Source organism: Hyaloscypha bicolor (genome assembly GCF_002865645.1).
Source record: "Hyaloscypha bicolor E unplaced genomic scaffold K444scaffold_183, whole genome shotgun sequence".
Taxonomy (NCBI): Eukaryota; Fungi; Ascomycota; class Leotiomycetes; order Helotiales; family Hyaloscyphaceae; genus Hyaloscypha; species Hyaloscypha bicolor.
This window is the reverse complement of record NW_020194685.1, coordinates 2,707,961-2,730,270: the sequence shown is the minus strand read 5'-3', so window position 1 is coordinate 2,730,270 and position 22,310 is coordinate 2,707,961. Positions and strand designations below refer to the sequence as shown.

The window sequence follows — 22,310 nt, the reverse complement described above, 5'->3', positions numbered from 1 at the left end:
TTTATTGGACGGATAACAATTGAAATCGTAGAAGCGCCGGATGATAGTAGGAAAGATATTCTCCTTATCACTCTAGATGTGAATTTATAGACGATTGCGTATCAAGGGAATATCATTACGTAGAAGTGTACGCGTGTAAATTGATAGCTTCACTTGCTCCATGCACATGACAATTCACGTGACAGAACGTGGTTGATGCTGTACTTTAAAGGAGAGGGGAAGAAATAATCAAACGCAACGCTTATTATAATATACTCGCAGCTTAAAATAGATGTGTAACGATAATTTTAAACCACGTGGCACGTGACTTGGGACACGAAGTGTAACATTTGCTTAGTGTTTGGTTTATAGGAGAAAAGGGATATTTGATAGGATTAGCTTATACTAGAATTATTTAGAGTGGCTGTTATAGTTTAGGTAAGGAGGTTTAGGGAAGGCGCTAGAGTAGGTGAGGTCGTACGGCGCTGGCGTATGAGAAATACTCGCGTTGAGAATGGAGCAAAATTAGACTCCCCAACGCTGGCGCATTCGTTACGATAGCGCCTGAGGAACGACAGCGTTGAAAAGGGAACAAAGTTCGGGTCCCTGGCACCGGCGGCAGTCGTAGCCGAGGAGCCCAAACGGGTCACCCCGTCCACCGTGGGCTCACCTCCTTGGCTCGCTTGGTCAGCCTAGCTTCGGCTTGGCTCACCCACAGGTCAGGCTATAGCAGCAGCAGCTCAGGTCCAAAGAAGAAAATGGAAAGTACTCGTGTCGAGATTCCGATATCGAACTACTAGTTCCAGTGGAATTGTATGAGAAAGCGTAAAGACCTAAGCAGATCAAACAGTTAACCACAAACACTAACAATCAAAACAATGCCTGATCGGGGACAGCTATCGCCCGGGACATCTACTATGGGCGGGCTTCCTTCAAGAAAAGCTAGCAGTAGATTCTGACCAATTACCAGGTTTCTGTGACAAAACCTGCGAACCAATAATAAGATGATAAGTTAAACGATCCAGAACGCGTAAAAGTAGCATGGTAAAAGAAGAATTGATATATCTATCTTCGTATTCTTCCACTGAAGCGAATTTGAATCTGCGTCTTTTTCCCTTGTAAAACCTGTTATGAAGAACAATGGCCCTCCGAATGCCGAAATAAGGTGGACAAAACACGCAACCAAGCCAAATATTCCACAAAGTCTATCTAGACTGTTAAGAGACCGGTAGGTCGTGTGAGCATTTCCTTGTTCGATTGGCCAACTTTCCGAAATAAAAACTAGAAGTTCCACTAACACCCATGGCACCAGAAAGCTGAATCCGAGTAGTTTTGTCCATGGAGTACCGTGAAATGAGGTTAATCGAATAACTTGCGAGAGTGGTCGCAGGACAAATAGCAGCCAACACATAAAGGTAGTGATTTCAAGTTTTCTCTGCTTCTCCATATCATCTTCGAATCGAAGCTTTATGAACTGGGCAATGGAAATTTGTAGCGAGATTCTAAGCCAAAAGGACGAGTGAGGGTCGAAGCCAAGGTGAGTGAGGATCGGAAATGCATCCGCAAGGGAAAAAATTGGGCAGCTTCGCATATACATGGAATATCGACTCCTCCTATCACACACTTCTCCACAAGGCTGAGCCATGGTATTCAGTGCGAGTGTGACGAGGTTCCAGAAGCAAGTCTGCCAGGAGACTCCGGGCACCAAGGCCCCTGTTCCTTCCGGTTGTGAAGGTTCTAAGCGACTCGCAAAGCCCTACATCCAACCTGTTTCAGTTTACCTACCCATACTTGCAAAGTTGCGACAAATTCAGACACGGAAAGGAAGTTGAGGAAGGAAGGGAAAAGAATCGAAGTTGGAGTTTGCTGATCGATAGGCATTCAGGGTAAAGTGATCGGATTCCTGGTCTAGGAATCCTGGACTACATAACAAGGTATCGGGCGATATTGATCTAGTGTTGGTTGAGATGACGGGTAAGAACAAAGCTAAATAGTTTTCATCGGCTTAAAACCTCGAAGTTCCACTGTCGAGCCCGACTCCTATGAAGAGGCTACCAAGAAACTACTAGGTTACTAAAATGACTTTAAACGATTGTCTTATTGTCAGGGTCTCCTTACAATATCAATATCTCACACCAGAGATCTCCATTTACCACTTATAGTCCAACCCGGACTCATGCTCCATGATATCAAAAGTCGGCCGCGCGCTGAACCACCCCGCTCCTTCAGTGCCCACAGTCTGATAAGTATACTCGGCATCCTTCTCATCAATCTTGACAGTTTCGCAACCTCTTCCGCCGGCAGCTGCATCAGCCAAAAGTTGAGCATGACAACATTTCTCCAGACTCATAAACCAAAAAATTGTGCTCTCAATCGACCTCCCACACGTCAACAGACCATGATTTTGTAGAAGAGCAGCTTTCTTATTCCCAAGAGCTGCCGCAATGGCGATTCCCTCTTCTTCGTCTAGAACTATGCCTTTGAAAGAAGAGTATAGAGCGATATCGTTATAGAAAGCGCAGGAATCTTGTGTAATGATATCGAGGTTTCGACCGAGAGAGCAGAACGCTCGTCCGTATAGGGAATGCGAATGCGCAACGCAGTTTATTTCGGGGCGAGCTGTATGAACGGCGTGGTGGATCATGTATGCTATTTACACAGTCAACATCTTCTTGATAGTGCTTACGGAGCGAGGTAGACAAGAATTTGGGACCGTACCTGCAGCATTCAGCAAACGGCAGGGTCCTCCGTCAACCACTTTGCCTTGGGCATTAACTCGAATAAGATCCGAAGCCTTCAAAAGTGGCCACGCGACACCAAAGGGATTAACCCAAAAGCTCGTTGGTTCAACCGGGTCCTGGACATCCTTTCGTCAGCACTCGCATTCCTGATCTTTCCCCTCCAAACCCCTCCATTTGCCCCCCACTACTTTCCCAACCATCCCCCACTCTTGGACTCGGATCATGAACTCACCCTTAAAGTAATATGTCCCGCAACACCCTCATCGAACCCCAGCTTCGCAAAAATCCTAAACGCAAGCACCAACCGGCCCTTCTGATATTCCCTCTCCTGATACTTGTCTTCGAACTTCTTCGGCGCTGGGAACTTGGGCATCTCGATCTCGGCTTTCTCGGCTTGCGCTTTCGTCAGGCCGGGCTCGTGGGTTGCTGTTCCTGGGCCACCGTTGGAGTTTGTTGGGACTGAGGCGCCTGTGCCGGCGGTCTCATGCGTGTGGATTGCTGACGGGGGTGCCATTTTGAAATTATTTGATATCGAGAAGGACATTTGAATGAAGACAGAAGGAAAGACGAAGAATGGACGAGGAAGAAAAACCAGCAGATTTGGAGGAGAGAATGAGGGGTCGAGAGATCCTTGCCCGTCGCGCGCCCTTTAACGCAAAATAGACCTTTTTAGTAGACCTCGTCCGGCTGTCGGGCAGAGGGCGTGGGGAGGTGGCGTCAATGTGGGGAAGATGGATATATGCCGAGGTCTGTGGTTTTGGAAGTTATTCCCGAGACTCCTTATAAACGTGCCCATCGCGGTCTTTTGGTTCAAGAATTAGTATTTCATCGAGATGGACGTTTGCACTACGAAGGCAGTAATAGTCCTGTACACATATAGGATGTGATTGGGCCACCAATTTGCCTCTGGTTAACCACACGCTTCGGACAATATGTTTGGAAGTCCGGATACCTACTGAAAAGCCAAGTGGCAAAACCCTTTCTTACATTGTAATTCATTTTCTTGGTGTATCAAGTGGTCAAGCTCTAATACTTCTATCTTTGTTCTTGCTTCCGTTTAGCTGTGAAGCCTGCGGACTGATCGTGAAGTTATATCTTCATTGCATTTCGCGAAGAAACCACCACCTGATTCAGCGCTAAAGCTAATTTCTTAGATTCTAAAACTTGGTTTAGCTTTCGCAAAGTAACACCTTAACTTATAATGCATTATAATTTATGGTTGTAGCATAACTAGACAGAGCGCTAGTTCTGGGAGTTCTAAAGCTTATTTCTCTACTAATATTAGGACCTTAATAGGCTAGGGGCACGGCATTCGGCGCTTTCGGCACCTTACAGGAGCGTATATATACGTATATCTTAAGTACGAAAAGTATACGTATATTCTTGAGGATATATTTCCTAAGTAATTATAAGTAAGGGACAGAGGGACGTACGTCTTGCCTAATCGTTCGGCGGTTCCCACCTACAATTCGCCTAGCACGCCTTGTAGGTGAGGGATAGCGATACGCACAGAACAGCGATACGCAAATTTTTTACCAAAATCTACTATTATTTGCCTTAAACCCCACGCATCACTCCCATAAATCATGGAAAGTACAGCGCATTTGAGCCTTTACCTTCCAATAGTCCTCTGGAAATAATACCATCATCTGTCGATACTTTTTCCTCCATGGTTTGGCCAATCGGGCGTTCCGCATATTAACTACTTTGACCTCATCCTCGTCATCTGCTGCAATATCTGCTCGCCCTTAATATACATAAATCTCTCCATACTTTTGAACGATCCTTCCATTATCCCTATCGTTCCTCTTCTCCCTTTCTTGCTCTGCAAGGCTCAAATCGTGGACCCTTTGCTTTGCTAAAGCACCGGATAGTATGGATCGCTCCGCTGCACCCTTAACCTTTTCTTGTACATGCTTTACAGATGGTGTAATTGGTATACCGTTCATTGCTGCCTCTATTCGCTCCTTCACATATATAACACCCTTCTTTCGTATGCGAATTGTCAATGGCGTGGCCCAATTAGCCTAATTCTCGGCAGGAGGAGGAGTGCGGGGTGGCGGGGTAGCAAATGCGAGAGGAGAGGAGGGAAGAATTGGTGAAGATTGTCGAATTGGAGAGGTTGGAGGAGATGGCGTACGAGCTTGTCGTCTTGTTTGCTTCTGAAGTTACTTATATTCCTTCATTTTTGAGAGTACCACTTCTGGTTCGAGAGGAATTAGCCCTGTTTTCTTGAAGGAATTCCGTGCGATCGTGCGGCTATTGAACACCTTATCCCAAAACCTCTGGAATATCGCAAAAAATGCCTTTTTGTCCATTGTCTCTGTACCCATAAAGATCTCTCGACGTAATTCGACTTGGAACCAATGCTTTAAAGCTTGGAAAACGGCCACATCAAGAGGTTGGAGAAGGTGAGTGGTGTGTACAGGAAGCTTGAATGGTCGTATGCGATGCTTCCAATAATAATCTAGGAATTCGCGAATAATATGAGAGCCGTGGCCATCGAAAATCAAGATACGATATCTGCCGGGTCCAGAAGGGGGACAGAATCTGTCAAAATGCTTAATATAGCATACTCCAAGCCGATAATTAGTAAATCCTGTGGGAGATCGCGCGAAAAGTATATTCTCGTCAAGCTGGTTCTTGAAGTGTCCCCGCAAGTGGTATGCTCCCTTAAAAATAATCATCGCTGGCACCTTGGTTCCTCCATAATTAATCGTAGCCACTGCTATTACAAGCTCTCGATTCTCTGAATCTGTATTATATATAGCTTCGCAATCGTGGGAAACATAGACTCGATCGCCGGTAACTACTCCAATTTGGAATCCACTCTCGTCAAAGTTGGACACATCGCAATCCTCCACATTATATCTTCTCTTGCATCGATCAAATTCCTGAAAATGCCCCTTGACGTCCTCCACAATATATGCGGCCAATCGCTTTGCGGATAAAGGCTTCTCTCGTATCGATTTGAGGAATTCGGCTTGCCGGACCATCCATGCTTTGGTCCATCGAATCGATACTGACGAATTGGAATCCCCAGAGCTCCAAAAAAGGAGCCTTCCTGCAGCTGCACGAATCTCGTATATATTGGCCCCACGGCCGGAATATTGGAGCATAAGAATATACTCCTTTAGAGCATCATCTTGTGGTACGGAGAGCTTTTTGTTCTGCCCTCCTCGCGAGTGGCTGGGTGGACGCCCACGTCGACGAGCCATTAGACGTTCGTATGGGGCCCCAAATTGCTTTGCAGCCTTCGTACCTCTCAGGTAAGGATCATTATCCATTGCATGAGAGGCTTTAGCTATGCGCTCTTCGATTTCATGTGGTTCGGGTGGCATTTTGGTGATTTTGGTAGAGTGATGTGTGGAAGTGGGGTAAAAAATTTGCGTATCGCTGTTCTGTGCGTATCGCTATCCCTCACCTACAAGGCGTGCTAGGCGAATTGTAGGTGGGAACCGCCGAACGATTATCTTTTATACGCGTACCGGGGGCTAAAGAATAGCCGAAAAAGAAAGCTTTACTTTACGATAAAATTATAAAAATTAGCTTGCAAAGTGCGGGGGAAGGGGGCTATAAGGGAATCCAATTCTCAATTGCATAAGCACCCGTTCTAGGGTTTACCCAGAGAGGGTGCTTATGTATTCTAATTAGAGTTGGCCTCCTGTTATTTCCCCTTTGGGCGTATACCCATGTTTTAGGAATGCTACGCGAGCAAAACAGGGATATTGCAGGGATTGGCAGGGGCATACTGTTTTTGTATCTATTTGTGTAAGGAAGCAGGCGGCTTGGGTCTTGCAAATCCTGAGATGTCGCAAAATTGCGGACGTTCCAGCCGCTTATCACCTGCAAAAATGAGTTTCAAGTCTCGGTTGCGCTGGCCGATGCCCTCTAGTACCTGCGCTACGCTATCAAAAAACCTCAGACGCTGTGGATTGACGCCCTCTGTATCAATCGATCCGATCCCGTTCAAAAATCATGGCAGGTCGAGATGTTGTCCTCCAACTATAGCTGCTCGACTTCTGGCATCATGTGGCTTGGGAAGGTGCTCGAGGCAGTCGATCGCGGACCTGGAGGCGGCTGCTCTCTCATTAACACCAACGGTGGGATAGATATCATGATGTAAGAAGGTCTTAGCCTAGTTTACGACCTCTCTCAAGCTAAGCATTTTGATGATATCTATCCAAACGACACGAGGGAAGTTGAATATAACAATTTAGACGACTAGCGAAGTTTGGCGGTGCAGGACCTCAACGTCCTCATCCACAGGCGGTGGTGTACCAGGGTTTGGACTGTGCGAGGAGCCATTCGGCCTAAGAAGTCGAAAGTGGTTTGTGGTTACCTCCAGCTCGAATGTGTTGAGTTTATTCCTGCAGTGAAGACCTACACCAAGCACTCCAAAAAAAAAACAAAAAAAAACAAAAAACGTGCTCCGTTGAAGTGTGCTACGAGAACAAAGAATTTGAACGTGGCTTTTGCATGTGGTTCTGCAACACGGTTAGCGAGAATGCGTTGGTGCAATGGCAATTGAACGGATCTAGACAAGAGCAAGAGGCAGAACGCCCATTCTCTCTGGAAGTTTTGAACTTGTTCCACAACTTCAGCGATCGGCATGCCACAGTTCCTCACGACAAGGCGTATGCACTTTGGGCTTGTAGGCAGAGACGAGGCGAAAACATTCCCCGTCGACTATAACACGGAGCCCGCGGAAATGTGTCGAAATCTTACTGGTAATCTTACTATCATCTGGGTTGCTGGGTGTACTTGTCGACGACAAGCATTTGAAACGATTGGAAAGTTTTCCGTCCTGGGTAAAAGATTATACCGCGGCGTTTCCAGCTGCTGCGAAATGTCTGGAGCGGAATTGATATACGAAAATCACTGCATAACGTGATAGGATTACAGGCCACTTGGGCCCTTGGCATCCCCCGGGGCACAATTTAGGGGGTTGGGCCCGCTGTAACGCCCTATGGCCTCAGGCCATACGCCCTATGCAGATCTCAAGAGGCGCTGTGAGGCATTCGCAAGGTATGAGAAGATCTTTAGGACTAGAAGAGTACTAGTCTATATATCAAATTACTACTTCAGGCAGACAATCCTGGTTTGGGAATACTGTACAGACTGAACAAGGGGTCAGCAGGGGCACACTCCTTTTGAGTCCATCCGGATGGTTTCACCAGTGTGGGCTCCGATAAGCTCGATAAGCGACGATTAGATAATCGCGCTAATTTTTCGATAATCGATAATTATCGGTCCAGGGCCTTGGCAATACTACAGGGCCACTATCCCTTCGTCCGGCGAGACATAGTCCACGCTAGCAAGGGGGCCTGGCTCAGGGCGAAAAGGTGATAGATGACTAATAAGTTTATTAGCAAAGGTACGACTTTACAGTCTGAGCCAGGCCCCCTTGCTAGCGTGGACTATGTCTCGCCGGACGAAGGGATAGTAGCTCCTCGTTCTCCGTTTAAAGAAATACCTAGTTGCGGGCAAGTTATCTCAAATTGTAATAGAAACTGCTATTACCTTGCTGTTGAAAACGCTACTGCTGGCGGCAGCGTTTTTAAGGAAATTACCCCTCATTCAGAAAATTTGGGTAGCAGGGAAGGGCTAACTAATAAGGATCCCGTAGACTTAATTAATTGCTTATTAAGTAGTCTCCTTACTTCTTTTACTACTAATCTTTATATTGTCTTTCTAAATATATCCTTTTACCTAGTAAGAAATATGGCTATTCTCTGAATAAGCTATGCCAGTGGGGAATATAGCTATCCGCGTGTGGCACGTGTCGGTCACGTGCCCTAGCAGAAAAAGAACGCTGCGCCCGGCAGCCTTTATTTTCGGCATGAGGAAAGAGCCCGGAAACACGCGTTCGTCGGGCCGATTGCGAAAGATGAAGTTTCATGTTCTTCTCTGACCCTTCGGTTTGGGGCTGAGCCAAATAACTGGGATCCGCCAGGCACCGGTAAGCTCCCGAACTCCTTTGCATCTTAAAAATAAGAGCGTTGGAACTGTTGAAGGCTTCACCAAGGATATCCTGTTTCGACCTCATTGGAGTCAAGTGTTGAGTCCTAGCTCACACTTCGCTGTGAAACCTTTGCAGTACCAATGAGCACGAACCAACGGCAGCCTTGCGAATATCTATTTTGCATAATGCTGTAGTCGTTCACCGTGAAACAATAATCAAATAATGAAGTTAGCGATAGTCAAGCGCCTACCCTGACCTTGCACTTAAGCGACCTTAATTCATGCTCATGTTTAATTATATTTTAACGCCTCTGACCTGGCAGAATGTGCACGTTTAATGCAACTGTGGCCCGAATATATATATTATACTTGTCTGTACAATGCAATAGCTAGAAAAGTTGCGGGAACAGTCTAACAGAGCATCATCCAATTTTGAGCGTCTTCGCGTCCCAAAACGCTCTATGCCCGTATCGATAACGCCATTATGTATATACCATCGATCAGCTCCTATTCTATTCTATTTTCACTGGTATTCATCGCTTGGCAAGTTTTGACTAATCTTAAACCTTCGAAGTCACCGCTTTGCTAATAGAATATTAGCGTATTGCCAGTAGAATCTTCTATAATCTATGATAATCCAATCACGGGCTATTCGAATCAGCCTCTGATAACGCAAAACTTAGGAGCTCTATCGCCATTCTTTTCTCTAGCTACCAATGGATCTGACGATACCCCTCCCGGCTGCTCAATTACTTTTGCACAAATCCTCTCCCGCCACGGAGCACGATTTCCTACGTCCGGAAATGCAGCGCGTATCCAAACTGCGCTTGCAAAAGCGCAAGTAGCTTTGCGGAACTCCAGTCTCTCTCTGCCGTCAAACTATGACTTTCTTACGAACTTTACTTATATCTTGGGCGAGGATAATCTCACGCATTTCGGACAACAAGAATTGGTCAACTCTGGGTTGAAATTCTTCGACCGGTACGGCGCCCTCGGCAATGTTTCTGCTCCGTTCGTGAGAGCATCCGAAAGCGCACGAGTGATCGAGTCTGCCCAGAACTTTACGCAAGGCTTCAATGCCGCAGCAAGCAACAGGAGCGCAACCACCAAGCTAGTTCCCGCTAATTCGATCCTTGTTATTCCTAAGGTCGAAACCAGCAACAACACCCTCAAAGTTGAAACCTGCAATGCCTTTGAGAATGACACCCCGTTCGATACTATCGGCGACGACCAGGACCAAATTTGGACCAATATTTTTGCGGCTCCGATAACCGCTCGCCTGAACGCGGACCTGCCAGGAGCAAACCTGAACGTCAACGACACAGTAGCCATTATGGACATGTGTCCGTTTGAGACCGTTGCGACCCCGAATGGTGCCATCTCGCCTTTTTGCTCCCTCTTCATAGATGATGAATGGGAGTCGTACGAATTCCTGCAGGACCTCGACAAGTACTTTGGCAATGGTCCAGGAAACGGCCTAGGCCCCACCCAAGGAGTCGGTTGGGTAAATGAGCTTCTCGCCCGCTTAACGAACACAGCGGTTGTCGACCACACCTCAACCAACACGGCCCTGGATTCTTCAAACTCGACATTCCCATTGGGGTTGGCACTGTACGCCGATTTCTCGCACGATACACAGTTGACATCGATCTTCTCCGCGCTCGGTCTCTTTAATTCAACTGTTGTAAAAGGCGGGCTAAATGCAACTGATCGAAATTCGAGCAAAACATCGGGATACACTTCTTTCCAGACGGTGCCATTTTCGGCACGGGCGTACGTTGAGAAGATGCTATGTAACGGAACTCAGGAGGAAATGGTTAGAATATTGGTGAATGATGCGGTCCAGCCACTGGAGTTTTGTGGCGGAGATGAATACGGGAGGTGCACGCTGTCGAACTTTGTGGAAAGCCAGGAGTATGCCAAATCAGGAGGGGAATGGACTGAGTGCTGAATGCTGAGGACATCTAGAAATGTTGTGGTTTGCTGATCGTGGAATCTAGAACAAATATATATCTTGACTGAAACCCTTATATGGAGGCAAAATATGGCCACATTATCGAATGTGCTGAAAGACGTTTATATTCTCGAGTCTATCCTAGCTTCGGTCCCCTAACAAGCCCCGGTAGCCCTTTTCAACACCGGAGAAGCGGCGGATGATTCCGTAGTTGTCGTCTAAACATGCTCGTCTCTTGCTGCCTTTGCTATTCAACCGCATCTTCATTATCCTCGAGATGAGAATCAAACGAGGGTTGCCCGAAAGAGGATAGAGACTATGTTAACAATTAGCTAAAAGAGGTGCAAAGAGAGGGACTATAAATACCTCCGCAATAGATACGTTGTCCTAAGCTAGCATACGCGGTCAGCAAAGTTTTGCGTTATTAGTTTGCTCTTTATACTTGCAAAAACGGGAAGAACTAAAACGACTCGCCCATTAGGGGTATCGATTGGGGGCTATACTAACCGAAATTAGCAAACAGTGGCAGGTGCCCGTATATATCACTTTATATACACTAATATATATAAATTAATATATAATAGCACCAAATACGCGTATTGCATTCTCTAGCACGTTATTGTGGATTTATTGCGAATTTCCAAGACAAATTTGGTATTGCAATTAGTTAAAAAAAAATTAAACATTTAGGGTTTTATAGTATAGAGCAATACTTATTTCCTCTTAACCTCTAGTAAAATGGGAAAATATAACGTAATACCTCTCCGGGTATTAATTAGGGGTATCGACCTTAAGAGAGCCTGAAAATTTAGCGATTGAGTATCTGGAACTTTCTTCTCGTATATAATAATTGCCTTACTTATCTCATGCTCTAAAACTAGAGCTCTTATATATAAACTTCCTTATACCTATATTAAGAAATCTAATTTGAGAGAAAGGCTTAAGTATATACAAGCAACGAATTAGGCATTGTTAAAACTCTAAAATCTATTACTACTCCTATTCGTTTTTTTTTTTTTTTTTTTTTTTTTCGATCAGCAAGATTTGCACCAACAAACGATATATAAGTTTCGAGCGAAGAAAGCTCAGCACTTATCCCGATTCTGGAAGAGACTAGCGAAGTTTGGCGGTGCAGGACCTCAACGTCCTCATCCACAGGCGGTGGTGTACCAGGGTTTGGACTGTGCGAGGAGCCATTCGGCCTAAGAAGTCGAAAGTGGTTTGTGGTTACCTCCAGCTCGAATGTGTTGAGTTTATTCCTGCAGTGAAGACCTACACCAAGCACTCCAAAAAAAAAACAAAAAAAAACAAAAAACGTGCTCCGTTGAAGTGTGCTACGAGAACAAAGAATTTGAACGTGGCTTTTGCATGTGGTTCTGCAACACGGTTAGCGAGAATGCGTTGGTGCAATGGCAATTGAACGGATCTAGACAAGAGCAAGAGGCAGAACGCCCATTCTCTCTGGAAGTTTTGAACTTGTTCCACAACTTCAGCGATCGGCATGCCACAGTTCCTCACGACAAGGCGTATGCACTTTGGGCTTGTAGGCAGAGACGAGGCGAAAACATTCCCCGTCGACTATAACACGGAGCCCGCGGAAATGTGTCGAAATCTTACTGGTAATCTTACTATCATCTGGGTTGCTGGGTGTACTTGTCGACGACAAGCATTTGAAACGATTGGAAAGTTTTCCGTCCTGGGTAAAAGATTATACCGCGGCGTTTCCAGCTGCTGCGAAATGTCTGGAGCGGAATTGATATACGAAAATCACTGCATAACGTGATAGGATTACAGGCCACTTGGGCCCTTGGCATCCCCCGGGGCACAATTTAGGGGGTTGGGCCCGCTGTAACGCCCTATGGCCTCAGGCCATACGCCCTATGCAGATCTCAAGAGGCGCTGTGAGGCATTCGCAAGGTATGAGAAGATCTTTAGGACTAGAAGAGTACTAGTCTATATATCAAATTACTACTTCAGGCAGACAATCCTGGTTTGGGAATACTGTACAGACTGAACAAGGGGTCAGCAGGGGCACACTCCTTTTGAGTCCATCCGGATGGTTTCACCAGTGTGGGCTCCGATAAGCTCGATAAGCGACGATTAGATAATCGCGCTAATTTTTCGATAATCGATAATTATCGGTCCAGGGCCTTGGCAATACTACAGGGCCACTATCCCTTCGTCCGGCGAGACATAGTCCACGCTAGCAAGGGGGCCTGGCTCAGGGCGAAAAGGTGATAGATGACTAATAAGTTTATTAGCAAAGGTACGACTTTACAGTCTGAGCCAGGCCCCCTTGCTAGCGTGGACTATGTCTCGCCGGACGAAGGGATAGGGCCAATGCGCTGTATTTATAGGCCTTATACCGCCTTTACTAAATCGGAATTCTGGTACGTCTAAAAATATAGGGGCTAAGGCCCTATCCCTTCGTCCGGTGAGACATGTCCAGCGCTAGCAAGGGGGGTGTGGCTGCACGCAAGCCTCATCTCGTTTTATTACGCTTCAAGAGGCTTGCGTGCAGCCACACCCCCCTTGCTAGCGCTGGACATGTCTCACCGGACGAAGGGATAAATACAGCGCATTGGCCCTGTAGCTATCGCTAAGCCTGGACCCACTTTTATCGATAATATTATCGATTTTTATCGACTATCGATCGATTAGCCGATAACGATTACTAATCGATAATTTCGATCGATAATTTATCGGAGCCCACACTGGGTTTCACTCAGTTTCAAGAACTCACCCGAAACAATTGTAACGTTCAGCGCCTCGCCCAGAGCATGTCGACCTTCACGTCTTTTACGTTGACTCCTGTTTCTCTTCTTGATAAGTAATGTGGTCATTGTAAGATAAAATCTATGCGGTGTCAGCTAGTTGAGATGATTTGCTCGTTTGGGTTGGAAGTAAAATGCTTGTGGGGTCTACAAAGGTAGCCTCGCCTGCGCTGCCGGTTACAATGCCGAAGAGCAGCGAGGCTGAGACACCTCCGAATTTGCTCCGCCTTTGTGCTAGGAGTCGCCCGTGGGTCTCGACGGAAAGTGGGTGAAGCATGTGCGAAGCCAAACAACGGATAATGCCCTTTCCACATTCTGGATCCAGATCGCTGGCCTGTGAGTGATATTCCCAACTGGTGATTGGAAGGGTCAGATCTCAGCAGGTAAAGCGGTCAACGCTCGAGCTGTCACTCTCGTTCAGTGCAAGGCATTGTACAGTCGGTTAGACCTAAAAGTAATAAACTAGTCACTATTTTACAACTATAATAACTACTTAAATTTAACCCTACTTTATTGAAATCAAATAATATAATTATAATAGAGCTCAGTAAATAAAATATATTATAATTTCTAATTATATGACTCTCGAGAATTTATATATACTTAATTTATATAAATTTATATATAATAAAGAGCTCGAGATATCTTAATTATTTTGTTTTTAATATAATTATAATATATATAAAGTTATAAATATTTAAATTATCTATAATAAAGCTCAATTAACCTTATATATTATTCTTATATTATTAAATAATAATTATATATTTATAATAGTAAGGCTAAATTATTAAAATAAAATACAAAGATTTCTGTTTCTTATTTTTTAGTATTTAAAACTAAAGAAAAAAGAAGTAAGATATAATAATAAATAAGTAAATAGAAGTAAAACTACTAAAATACCGAGCTTAATTAATATAACTAGTTTGTAATAATTATATAATACTAATTTTTATAATTTTTATTTAAAAGAAGTTATTTAAATCTTCTAAAAGAAATAAAAATTAGTTTTATATTAAATTAAATTTTATTAATTTATTATTTATTTATAAATATATTTTATTAAGTTTTAAGCTTTTAATTTTCTTTTAATTATATTTCCTCAAATCCCTAATAATTTCTAATAAATATAAATTATAAATTCTTTTATTTAAATATTTAATAATAAGAATTAAAAGTATAATTATTTTATTTATAAAACTAATTATAAAATAAATATAAAGAAAGTACTTTTTAATATTATAATAATTATAATAATTAGTATTATAGTAATTTTGCATTTTTTTGGAGCTATTTACGTCGGACCGACTGCACTGATCTCACCGACCGGGATGTGGGGAAGCGAAGGAGTCGTCTCGAAACCGTGGGTTGTCCTTTTAACCTTTGGACAATAACGTCTGGCATGATAGCTTTGCTTTACCATACAATTTTGTCTTTGGCATTTGCTAAATACGATATATTTCCCGTACAAGCCCAGCATGCATTCAAAACAGGATACCGATTCAGGGGAAAAGAGGCAGGTCGAGCAGGTCGAGTCTGAGAACGAGCAAGTCGATCAAGATCTCGACAGGATCGCGACAGTCAATGTCAATAACTACCATGGACTCAACGCAAAGATCGTTTTGGTCTATGCCGTATGTTCTTCTGTAAATTTGTAGCGTGAGCAATCTGATCAGTTCTCAGTCTATAAACTTCATTGCTTTCGCTCAGCTACTGAACCTGGTGGGTGCAGCCGCGGTAAGTAATCATCTCTTCCATCTTCTTTCCGCTTCCCTTTCCAATACACCACCACCATCTTACTGGTGGCAATCCTTTTATGCGCATTGAGCTGATATTCTGGTCCTAGTTTGCTAGAGATATTGCTGCTGCTGTGGGCGGATCCGATAAAACGGTCTGGCTTTCTCAGGCTATTGTCATCCTGACTGTCGTCCTGGGCCCTCCAGTTTCACAAGCAGCCGATCTCTGGGGTCGGAAGTGGTTCCTTGTTGTGTTGACAGCATGTGGTTTCGTTGGCAGCATAGTCGTTGCACGAGCAACCTCCATGGGCATGGCCATTGCCGGCGAAGTCATCTGCGGCCTGGTCTATGGTTCCCAACCGCTGCTCTATTCTGTTATTTCCGAGATCCTGCCTCGAAAGTATCGACCTGCAGCGCAAGGAGGAATAAATGCATCTCTTGGGCTTGGTGGCTTGACAGCACTTCTCGCTGGCTCGACTATGATCAAGAAGTATGCTGAAGGCTTCCGCGTGTTTTGGTACTTGGTAGCGGCAATTCTGGCTGTCTCGGCATTAATTTTCGCCATCTTGTACAATCCACCACTCAGACCACTGCAGAAGTCTTTAACTACCGGAGAGAAGCTTCGACGGCTTGATTGGGTGGCATACTTCTTGCTTGCTACAGGAACGGTATTATTTGTTATGGCTCTGTCGTGGGCGGAAAACCCGTACCCTTGGCGATCTGCTGCAGTGCTCGCTCCACTGCTGATCGGTGCAACCATTCTCGGAGCCCTCGTAGTGCACCAAACGGTGTTCAAGAAAGATGGCTTGCTCCATAACGAACTTTTCAGCGGTGGACGCAACTTCCCCGTCGCGCTGTTCGTCATCTTCGTTGACGGAATGGTCTTCTTCGCTGCAAACAACTACTACGCCTACGAAATGGGTGTCCTGTTCGAGACGGATCCTTTCAGAGTTGGGCTTCGATTCGGCATTACCTTCATTGCCTCAATGGCGTCCTCTATGATGATCGCAGTCTATTCTTCTATAACTAAGCATGTCCGGACTCCCATCGTCGTCTCTTTTGCCATGTTTATTGTTTTTAATGGTATGAGATATATCCTTCAACCTCTTACCATGTCTCAAGCTGATGTTTCCAAGCGTGCATGGCTTCTGTTGGAACCGGCAGCTCGACTGCAGCATGGGTCTACCCAGCTATTCTAGGCTTGGGCATTGGCTGGAGTCTCACGTGTCTTGTGACGGTTGCACAACTTAGCACGCCGCCAGCCCTGATTGCAGTCACGACCGGAGCGTTGATCGCCATCAGATCTTTTGGAGGATCTATTGGTTTAGCGATTTGTGAGTACATTCGAATTTAACCAGAATAGCAACATGAGCTAAGCATGCCTTCAGTCACATCTATCTTTAACACTGCTCTCGCCAAGAAGCTTGGTCCAGGTATCGCAGCTGCAGTCATCCCTCTTGGACTCGCGCCAGCAAACATCAAAGCTTTCATTACAGCGCTCGCAAATAACGATCAGGCAACTCTGATGGCCATTCCTGGAGTTACGCCTCAGATCATCGGAGCTGGTGTCAACGCTCTCAAAACGGCCTTTGCTGCCTCTTTTCGCAACGTGTGGATCGCTGCTGCCGCTCTGGCTGGAGTGGCCACTATCGGTGAGTTTTTCCTCCCAACCACACTCTCCAAAGAGAATTGCACACTGACACGTATCTCTCCTAGCCTCCTGCTTCTTCGTAGAACCTAAGACCATTACTATGCATGTCGATGCTCCATTAGATGAAGAGTAGGCAGCATGAGCACTTCTCTCCGACTCACGAATGGGGCGAAGTTGTAAATCAGGAAACCTAAATCTTATATTTGTTTCTACCGCATTTCTTATCCTCAACGTAAGAGTGGTCATTGCCTTTGCGTAATCCAGGAGAGTAAACAAAGTGTGATATTTGCGTGCGAGGGGTGCCTTCGCGCCACCTTGCAGAAATATCTGTGACACTGAACCTCTCACTCAGAGTCTAACAAAGTCTTGAAAGTAGCAAATCTTTTGAAATAAATTTTAATAGAAAGCTTTCCTGTTGAGGTTTGTTTATTATCTACCTAGTTATGTATTCTATTTATTTTTGGCTCTGTCACAGCTTTGAAGTGATGTCGATGATTTTGTGTTTTACGAGCCTGGGAGGTGAAGGGTAAAATCGCTTATATACATGTTGGAGTAAGAGACTATGTACTACTAGAAGGCTTGTTCTAGAAACGGATGCTCTTGCAATCTTGTTCTTCAAAGAGGATGAGAAATAAGAAAAGGTAGGCTCGTTCAGACAGTTCGTGTTTCTAGGCTGTCTGTTCTACCAAAATGACAAGTTTCTCCCTCGAGCCCTTCTTCAGCTCCTTCAATCCTTGATATCTTATCCAAATCTCCAATAACCTTATGCCTAATTGCTCCGATCCCCGCGTCTCCAAAAATGGCGGTAGATGTTCCCACAGATACTTCCCAAGCTTGAATCACTGGGCATGCACGCCAGGCCCATGAACTTCCCCTGAATATTCCCCGAGAAGCACGACGAGAAGGTAACATCTAACATGCTCTCGCTATCTTTATACATGACGGCGGTACATAACGCGCCCTTGCCGTGTGCAAGGCTTGCTGACGCTTTCCGTGCTAACGACGGTGTCGAATGACGCATTAAGGTCAAGATCAAGAGCTTTGATCTTCTTCACTACGTCCAATTTAGCGGCATCAAATACGGCAGAGGCGTATAGACTCTGTTTATAGGAGATGGGTTGTGCGGAGCAGGGCAATTGCTATTACTTTGTAGCCGGCTAGACTGGCGAGCTGGAATGAGTACGTAGATAGCGGCAAAAAGTATCGGGAATACAGGGTGTTTTTTATAATATATTTTATGTAGGCCACTAAAGGGCCTGTAAGGTCTTACTTTAATCTTCCTGTAGCTATTCCTGGTTCCCTGTAAGCCCTGTAAGGGTCCCCTGAAAGTGTGGCTTACCCCGCTATTGCTTGATAAGCCTCTAATTTTGATTATTTTTTAATAACTTTGATTCTAGTATATAGTAATTTTCTCTTCCCTCTTTTTCCTCCCTTCTTTATACTTATTGCCCCCTTCTAAACGAATTATCTCTTTTACGTAATAAGGAATTGCCTTAATCCACTTCTGAATCTTACTTTAGAATAAGTCTTACTAGTACTTCTCTTATCTTGCTTTGAGCTTCTTTCTATTAGTTATTGGCCCCCGCTTTATTATTTTCTTTTTTATATAAAACTAAGCTTTCTCAATTATATTGAGATCAGATACATTTACTAGCCAAATCATTTTTATAATTCTTTATAAGCTATAAATTACTTCTTAGTAATAAGATTTATATACTAGTATATTATTCTTTTAAATAATTATATCGGGTTAATTCTTTTGGTATTTTCTTATAAAGAACTAAAGCTTCTTAATAAGAATCTTCTTTTAATATCTATACTAATTAATTCTGCCTTAACTATTATTTACTATAAATATACTAGTAGCTTTATTATACTTCCAAGTTTTTTATATCTTTCTAGAAGCCTATTTATATACCTTTATTTAATTTCTTAGCCACTTCTTTTACTTCTTTTCTTACTTCTATTTATTTACTTTCTTAATTAACGAATTTCTTGTATCCAAATTAGTATTTCTTTCTTTTTTCTTTTAAGAAATCTACTTTATTTATATATAGCAAGGCCCTTTCTTATTATATAAAAATAATTCCCAGAATATAAATTTAGAAAAGCCTTTCTAATATTATTTTATATAATGCTTATTATATATTTCTCTAGATAATCTTTATACTTTTTCTTTTTTCTTATATCTTTTAATTATATTATAATTTTATTTATAAAAATAATATTCTTCTATTTTTCAAGTATCTAATATTTTCTTTTTAAATATTAAGCTAATTACTCTACTATATTTAGCTTATTCAAATCAGGTTAAACTACTAATTTATATTAAGAATAGCTTATATATATAGGAATCTTTTAAAATATTCTTAATATAATCTTATAATTCCGCTTCTGTGAGGCACGTAATAGCAGGGTGATGCACAAGTAGTCAAGGTAAGTAAGCTGTAGAGTGACGCTTGCAAGTGTAACTGATTCCAAGAATTGATTCCAATAAAAGACTAATTGATGCCCCTTTCCAAAGCTAGGAGCGTCTCCCTATATGTTCCCTAGTGCTTAGCCAAGCCTGCGAAGCACTTTACTTAACTAGGAAACACTATCCCATGCGATCCGTACGATTCCGATCGCAAGCTTTACCTAAAATAGGAAACTAGATCCACGACATCTGACACCTGTCCATGCGCCATCACGTGTGCCCATCACAGCTTCCTTACTTCCTTTATAATTATTATATAAGAAAAGCCTTTTATAATAGAATTTTAAAGAATAATCTTTAAAATATATTTAATTACTTTAAAGAAGATTATAGGTCGACTAGATCTTAATATATTAAGTATATAAAAGACTTTTAAAGGCATATTCTTATTCTTTACTTATTTATATTCTCTAGCTATAGCTGCGAGTTAATAAAGAGCTATTTTAAGTACTTCTATAGTTTCTCTAATTTGTTCTAAAGACTTCTTATTCTCAAGTATATAAATAGCCTTAATTCTAGTACTAGTAAAGTGCTTTTTAGGCCCAAAAGTAGCAAGTATAAAAGCAGTTAATGAAGCGAGTAATAAAAGAACTAGTTTAGCTGAATTATTATCTGAATTATCCAAATCTAATAGTAAATTATATTATGCATCCTCTTTATCTTTAGTATACTTATTATAGTATTCGTTATCTAATGAATTAGAAAGGGAAAAGAGCTCTAATTAGCTATTTAATAAGTCAGAAAAGTTAAATAAACCTTTAAAAGTAGCTATAATAATTACTAAAATAATGCAAAAGATATAAAGTATTTTTCTAATTAATTAGAATTAGTATTTAAGACAAAGTATATACGGAAAGATGTGTATTAAGGTTAATTACTCCCCCCTTTACTCGCTACTAATTAGTGGACTCGCCTACATTTATAGGCGTTTGGGGGCGTTTAGTACTTGTTAAGCTATATAAGCCTATATTAAGGCTTCAGGGCACTTTCAGTAAGCTTATAGGGGCTTATAGGGTACTAGAAAAGCTACAGGGAGATTAAAGTAAGACCTTATAGGCCCTTTAGTGGCCTTTATAAAATAATGCCCTGTATTCCCGATATTTTATGCCGCGATCTCCGTAGGCGTCAACGCTGCCGGATGCACCCTGAAGCTCTTAATTTACCAATGAGGTGAAGAAAGAGATAATTTGGGATAGAAGGCTTACCCGAATCAAAACTGTAGGAGCATTCTTGCTTTTTGCTCAGTTGGGGGGAGGTAAAGCTAGGTTTAGGAAGAGAGCGCAGAAGACGGTAGAGAGTGCAAACGGTGTTGTGGCTGCATCAGCGAAAGCGACGCTATTAGAGATCTGGGCTGTCAGTTTATCGTGATCGAATTTTTACCGTTGGGAGAGAGATTGTGTTTGAGATTTAGTTATTTTGCACCTGTCCCGTTCGTGAATCAGGACATGCGATTGGGACGAGCTGCCGTCACTCCAGCCTACAGAGCCGATGCTCATGATCCGGTCTCAAATCTCGTACTTTAAAGAAGTGCATTTGTCGACTACGGTGCCAGATATGCCCATACCTAAAACCGTGATTGCAGAGATTGAATAAGTTTCAATGACTGGCTAGAAGCCAGAGCAGGTCATGATATAAGGCGTTCTTGCGATGTGGGTGGAAGGGTGTGAACAGGTTCTTGCTGCTTCGCTTCCAGTCCAAGGGGATCAACGAGCTTACAGCAAGTTCCACTTAGATTTAGTCATCCTGAAGTACCTTTATTAGTACATACTCTTGCACTTCTAGTTGTACAAAAGGTGCAGGAAGAACCTCCCGCGTAGGCATTTTATCAAGATCTGACCTCAGCTCCAACTCAAACAAGGTGTTTGCGAAAGCCACTTCGAAATTCGTGACATCCCGCCATCTTATGCACTGAGACCACAGAGCCGAGGGTACCGAAAATTGTATCCAAGTAGAGGTGGTTCCTAAGGACAGTGTCAGTTTCATCGAACATTGCCGGATCTGCGTGAACCGAAAAGTGGAGGGTAACGCGGAACGGGGGCCGTGTAACGAGCCCAACCTCATAGGCCTGTGCGTACAGGGCATTTTAGTGATAACGAATAATACTAAAATAATTTATTATAAGAAAAGATAAGAAAATAAATTCTTAAAGTTCTAATTTATATTTGAGAAATACGTAAATTAAAAAATTAAAAAATTAATTAAGAATTTATTATAATTTATTAAATAATATATTTTCAAATTACTTTTATTATATTATAAAACTGCTTTATAAAGTTAAGTAATTACGTACTTATTTACTTTTAATTATAAAAGCTAATACTAAAATTATAATAAGTAATAAAGTAATCTAATTAGAGAATTATAACAAATATATAAAATACTTTATAATTATATAACTTTTTATTATATATTACTTGGCTTTTTCTTTCTTTAAAGCTCTTAGTTTCTTTATTTTTATAAGAGTATTATATTTTTATAGCTATATATACTTTATTTAAAGTCTTTTATATTCTCAAGTTATTATATATATTTATTATATTATCTCTTTTCCCTATTTAGTATTTTTTATAATCGTTTCTTATATATGCTTAATACTTGCTTTATTTTAAAATTAATTTTATAAAAGTAGTCTTTACTTATAACTATAGCAAGCTTGTAGTAATCTAGTAATAGTCTTTTACATAATAATGCTTCTTTATTAATTATTAATATTCTCTTCTAACTCTTAATTTCGTAACACAATTTAACGTTTGTCCTTTAAGTGCTTACTAGAGGCACTACCTCGTATTCTGCGATTCCACGACTTATTCTTGTGTCCCGACCACGACTCCCTTCTCTTCGTTACCTCCACAATAATATACACAAGACACTAGCCTTACGAGCCTGCTGACAAAAGTCCGTGTTTTTAGGGTATTTCGCTAAGAAATGAACCCTATAACTATTTTGGATACTTCAAATTTATATTCGGAATTGATTTTGCAGGCGTTCTAAACCTATTCTGGCCTCTTTTATCTCATGCGCTTGAATTATATAAG

The 22,310-nt window shown here is 42.4% G+C and overlaps 3 protein-coding genes across 3 annotated transcripts; 2 read left to right on the top strand and 1 right to left on the bottom strand.

The window, feature by feature from the left end:
* Nucleotides 1–1,837: 1,837 nt before the first annotated feature.
* K444DRAFT_622066 (arad-like aldolase/epimerase) lies at nucleotides 1,838–3,545 on the bottom strand. The gene is made up of 3 exons (XM_024882022.1): nucleotides 2,953–3,545; nucleotides 2,698–2,836; nucleotides 1,838–2,628 (listed from the first exon to the last, which is right to left on the bottom strand). The coding sequence occupies exons 1-3, from the start codon at nucleotides 3,232–3,234 to the stop codon at nucleotides 2,129–2,131; spliced, it is 921 nt and encodes a 306-aa protein (XP_024727597.1). The 5' UTR covers nucleotides 3,235–3,545; the 3' UTR covers nucleotides 1,838–2,128.
* On the top strand, nucleotides 3,441–10,705 carry K444DRAFT_657554 (acid phosphatase; the record flags this gene model as incomplete). The annotated part of the gene is made up of 3 exons (XM_024886171.1): nucleotides 3,441–3,483; nucleotides 9,299–10,500; nucleotides 10,531–10,705. The coding sequence occupies 3 exons, from the start codon at nucleotides 3,441–3,443 to the stop codon at nucleotides 10,633–10,635; spliced, it is 1,350 nt and encodes a 449-aa protein (XP_024727596.1). The 3' UTR covers nucleotides 10,636–10,705.
* A 4,185-nt stretch (nucleotides 10,706–14,890) lies between these two features.
* K444DRAFT_657553 (MFS general substrate transporter) lies at nucleotides 14,891–16,952 on the top strand (the record flags this gene model as incomplete). The annotated part of the gene is made up of 6 exons (XM_024886170.1): nucleotides 14,891–15,046; nucleotides 15,096–15,149; nucleotides 15,259–16,231; nucleotides 16,285–16,482; nucleotides 16,537–16,800; nucleotides 16,865–16,952. The coding sequence occupies 6 exons, from the start codon at nucleotides 14,891–14,893 to the stop codon at nucleotides 16,930–16,932; spliced, it is 1,713 nt and encodes a 570-aa protein (XP_024727595.1). The 3' UTR covers nucleotides 16,933–16,952.
* Nucleotides 16,953–22,310: the final 5,358 nt, after the last annotated feature.